Source organism: Papaver somniferum, chromosome 7, assembly GCF_003573695.1.
Source record: "Papaver somniferum cultivar HN1 chromosome 7, ASM357369v1, whole genome shotgun sequence".
Taxonomy (NCBI): Eukaryota; Viridiplantae; Streptophyta; class Magnoliopsida; order Ranunculales; family Papaveraceae; genus Papaver; species Papaver somniferum.
Window position 1 is genome coordinate 258,330,602 of NC_039364.1, and position 5,172 is coordinate 258,335,773.

The following is a 5,172-nucleotide window of genomic DNA, read 5'->3' on the forward strand; positions in this document are numbered from 1 at the left end:
GTATGATAGAGTATGATGAGTTATGTTTACATGAAGCAGACATGCAACAAAAGCATCAACATCCGTCGTTTCCAAAAAGTTTTGGTCGATCACTGTTAACGCGTGTGTTGATTACTAGCTATACATAGGCTTTATCATCACAATTGAATACGGTGAATGATAAAGGGATGTTTGTAGTGAAACCGTAGACATGTGAACGTCTAACCAACATTTATAATAAAAACACCAATGTAATCCAAAATTAATATTACTAGGTGAAAATTGAAAGTGAAATTTCATTCTATAATAAAAATATTAAAATGCTATAGAAAATAATTAAAATTAAAAATACACAACAAGTCTTAAGAAACAAGTGCAGAAAAGTCATACGAAAGGAAATAAGTGCGGAAAAAGTCTTAAGAAAGAAAAATAACTCCATCCTACTCTCCGTTCTCATAAAAGTTATCATCATTAGCTGGGTATTCATCTGCGTTGTCAACCACATCGGTAGTACCCTCGTCGGAAGTGGGGAGGCCATCATGCACCTCAGCGGGGCCGACTTCACCGTCTCGCAATCCTAGACAATGACGCTGCCAAATGTGCTCGATTATATTTACTTGTAAGAATCTCCAGCGGGAATGGCTTTGGTAATACCTACGCGCTTCTCTCACGTTACCTTGTACTGGAGGTGTTTCTTCTCTTCCATCGTACCTCGCCCACTGCGTATCACGATACTCATGTTCCACGCACATGTTGTGCATTATTAAACACGCTCTCATAATTGTCTGAACGTCACGATGAGACTAGTAACGACAAGGATTCCTAATTATACCCCATTTGGACTTAAGACCACCAAAAACACGCTCCACGCCCTTCCTCTTTGCGTGGTGGTATTCATTAAATTTCTTATGGACCAGCAGCATAATCTCGCGTCTCTTATAGCTATGGACCACCCCCGGCATTTCATTGTAGATGTCGTCCACCAAATAGTATTCATGCTCGTACTCGTGACCGTTGATGCTAAAATTGCAAGGAGGGGCTAAGGCATCATTGTTCCTATCAAATAATCTCGACTGCGCAAACACATTCAGGTCGTTGTCGGCCCCCGTCTCGCCAAAATAACAGTGCCAGAACCATCTATCGTATGAAACAACTGCCTGTAAAACAAGATTTGGTTTCTTAACGTGTCCCACGTGTCGGCCTGCTTCTTCGGTGGGACATAACCTCCACTCCCAATGGGTGCAATCGAGGCTCCCAAGCATTCCTGGAAAACCACGAGCTTCGTTCTGATCCAATAGCCTCCTAGTATCTTCGGTTGTTGGTAGCCTCATGTAGCGGTCGTTAAAATCCAAAGAAGTGCATCCATAAACTTTTTAACGTACATGTATATGGTTGTCGCAGCCATCTGGGTGTAATCGTCGAGGCTATATGCAGCTACCCCCTTTGCCAGATGTTTCATGACGGCAAGCATTTTCATATGAGGAGAGTGACCCGGGATGTTACAAGCATCTCTTCGCTGAAAAAAAATCCGGGTCTTTGGCGCAAATTTGAGGCAATATTTTAAGAAAAAGTTCTCGGGGAAAACTGTGACGTCCCTTAAAACGCTCAGGTCCGTATCTGCAACCAGGATTGAAGTAGTCCTGCATCATCTTCGCATCTGCATCCACACGACATCTGTTAATGGTTCTTCTTCTCAAAACCTGGACCGGTTCAGGTTGGTGCAAATCATGCGCCTCCTGCGAAATTTGATGATACATGATTGCATAATCTCCATGGTTATCATCGTGGTATCGTTTAGGGTATGTAGCCTCTCTCCGTCGTCGCATATATCTGACGATAGCGGACTCCATTTTTCAGCTAAAAACAATTATTATCAGCATCGCAATGGATTTAAAACGGCGTATTGTTTAGTAAATGTCACAAAGAAAATACTATAAATCGCACATAAACACGAAATATGAAGAACGTAAAATAGGGATAATACGCTGTCCAACATATATGAGGAGAAACTAAATATATCATACAAGAACAAAATAGCAAACATCTACTACGCCCTAGCTAATCAACACAATTTTGACCAGTTTTACTAGAGTTGCCCAAAAAACTGACTGTCTGGCACAAGATCTGTATCAGCACCATAATCACTTCTCTGACCACTACCCTGAACACTACCCTGCCAACTGCCACCCACGCTCAACCCTAAAAACTCACCAGAGTTTGGTTGGTCATTATTCACCGGGAGGCATACGCCATGAACGGGTTGGGCTCTACAGGGAGGTTATTCTCAAAAGGCTGAGGGACATAATAAGCATTCGATGCGGAAGGGTCTGCAGCCGGACGCTTGCAACTGTGTTGTGTTTCCGGCAAAGATCCTCTGGCGCTATAAGTGTTGGGATATGTTTGTTCTTCCTGACTTGAATTGAAGAGGCCTTCAGATGTTCCGGACCTACGAAGGGTTGTGGGAGTGTTATACAACGCCCGACGACGAGTCTCATCGTATACCACATGTCTGCTAGATGGGATCAGCCAGTAAGCCTCCCCCGCAAACTGGCGTACCTCTTCCTAAAAATTAAAATATTTTTATTTAAAAATAAATAACCTCCAAATGAAAATGAAAATGAGATATAAAAGGACTAACCTCCGGGACGTTGAGATCAGAAAAATTGTATGGGTTCTCTCCTTCCCTGGGGACTGCAACTATCTCTTCAGACGAATCTTTGTAGAAAGACAAGTCCCATTGTAGGTTTGGAAGTTGCGTCATGGAATGTCCTACTTGGTTGTATGTGTATGTCTGGGATGACATGGTAGGAGGTGGGAATTGGGGCATCAAACTACGGGGTATACCTGCGTGACCAACTCCGATATCATCACGTGTGTCTTTGTGAGTTGTTTTTCCCGTAAGAGCTCCCACACTATGAGTTTTCCAAAAATGGGAATACACTTCTGCCGCGACAGGAAGGTAGTGGTCTCCTGGATCAAGCACCGTACTATCAAATACGTCCTCCAACCTAGGGGGTTGCATGAGATAACTACCGCACCTAACACCTGCCTCATACACCTCTCGGCCAGATAAGCAGAAGCTCTTGTGCCGTCCTTAACACACTTGAAAACAAATCTCCTACTAGACATCTCCAGTGCGGCTTAGAATGCATCAGTGTGTTGGTGGGCACTATCTCTGAATCAGGGGTCCCAAATAACCGCATCTCACATCCTCATATCTATCTGAGCGCGTGCATCGGACACAGAGTGTTTGTGAAGATCTACTTATCCCCTATTCTTAAGGTTTGTCCCAACAAATAGAAGAATAGCAGGGTGTGGATCAAGTTCATCATCTTTTAGGCTTTCCTTCAAAACCGGCTGACAATTACGGAAATAAAAATAATACCAGAATTCTAAGATCATCGACATGCCACCTAAATCCTTTTGTTTGCACGAACTCTAGTCATCCAGATGTTTATACAAAACACCCAAAGCTGGAGTACCCCAATCATAAGACCCAACAACATCTAAATTATCCAACACTACACACCATCGTTTATCTACTCTAAGACTACAGTCTGCAAACAAAAAAGCACCAATACACCAAAGCAAGAAGATTCTAGTCAATTCATCGGCAATGGCTGTGTTGTTAAGATTTTCCCTACTTCTTATGTAATTAGCCAAGTGAGAAACTCGCATAGTGCTTGCCTTGGAATCATAATCTCCAGTTTTCAGACGCTGATTTTTTATTTGGACCATAACATCTAACACACCATGGAAATACCTAGCATTCATAGCTTCTAATTCTTGCGGCGTCATAGTTTCCTTTGGTAATTCTGGGATTGGCTTACCTCCTCCGATTGGAATACCAATCAACCGGAAGAAATCTAGAGGGGTCAAACCTATCTCAAACTCACGGAAGTGAAAAGTTTTGGTCTTCTTCCACCACCTCTCACATATAGCTTTAGTTAATGCCTTATCCGCATACTTAAATTTAAATTCAAATACAGACCCAAAACCACACACTTGAAGAAGCACACTTGCACGGGGGTTGTTATCAACCACTATCTGGAAAAAATTTATTTACCTCTTTCCAACTGCTCCTAAAATTTATGTCTCTGTTGTCATATAAGTTCTCACATTTATGTTGTGGTGATCCGATACCTCGAGATAGTTGGGATAACTTCTCATACCTAGACCAATCGACATGATCCATTATCTTAAAAAAAACAAAGAGTGAAGGGAAGCACAATCAACACGTGAATAACAAACAATCAAATTCACATCACATTGAGGTATGCACAATGCACATATTAAAACCTCAATCAAAATGATATTAACAACATCAATTTTACCCCTCTAATCATCTAAACATCAACTCAAAACAAAACATGAGTTCATCCTAAAACAAGTTACAAAATGCTCTAATGAAAACCTCCATCAAAATCATATTGACCACATCAATGTCACCCATATATTCATCTCAACATCAACTCAAACAACAATGAGTTTATCCTCAAACTCATTGCAAAATGCTCAATATAAATTTTTTGACATGCTTTTCAAATTACAAATCCCAAATACATTCCACCATGCATATAATAACAGTTTAATCATTCATCAACAATCACGAATTAATGAGTCAAGCAATCAATTTTTGTTTCACCTAAAAGAACCCAAATTTCCAATACCCTAAGTTAACATTCCATTTTTTCAAATCAATTCAAAAATTTAACTACTGCTCAATAACAACATAATCAAGTTTTTACATAGGAGAGGATCAAATTCAATCCTTTATAACTAAATTCAAAAACCCAAAATCAACAAAATCAATGAAAATTAAAATTTCATATCTTGTGTTGATTTGTTGATGAAATCTCCCAAAAATACCACCAATAGATTCCCCACCGCTTCTAGAACAAACCCTTGAAAGATTTTAGGCTAGAAAACACGAAATCATCTTCAATCAACCCATGGGAAGTGAGGTTCTACGGGTTTAGGTTGAGGAAGAAGAAGAGAGAAATGAAGAGAAGAAGAGAGTGCGGCATCTGTAACATTTAGGGTTCTCCTGGCCATGCAGTTTGAAACCGCGGATTGACCGGTCAACAAGGTCAATACGATGTTAGAAACTACACATTTAAGTTTACCAATGAAACGCGGTTACAAAAAGCATGTTGCGCAGGTTCAAAACGCGCTTCCACTAGGAATCTCGGA

General features: G+C 40.7%; 1 protein-coding gene across 1 annotated transcript; it reads right to left on the minus strand.

The window, feature by feature from the left end:
* Window positions 1-782: 782 nt before the first annotated feature.
* On the minus strand, window positions 783-1,310 carry LOC113296446. Its single transcript, XM_026544754.1, has one exon. The coding sequence runs from the start codon at window positions 1,308-1,310 to the stop codon at window positions 783-785; it is 528 nt and encodes a 175-aa protein (XP_026400539.1).
* Window positions 1,311-5,172: the final 3,862 nt, after the last annotated feature.

Coding starts and splice junctions, on each gene's coding strand:
- LOC113296446 (XM_026544754.1), bottom strand. CDS start 1,310: ATGAGGCTACCAACAACCGAAGATACTAGGAGGCTATTGGATCAGAAC.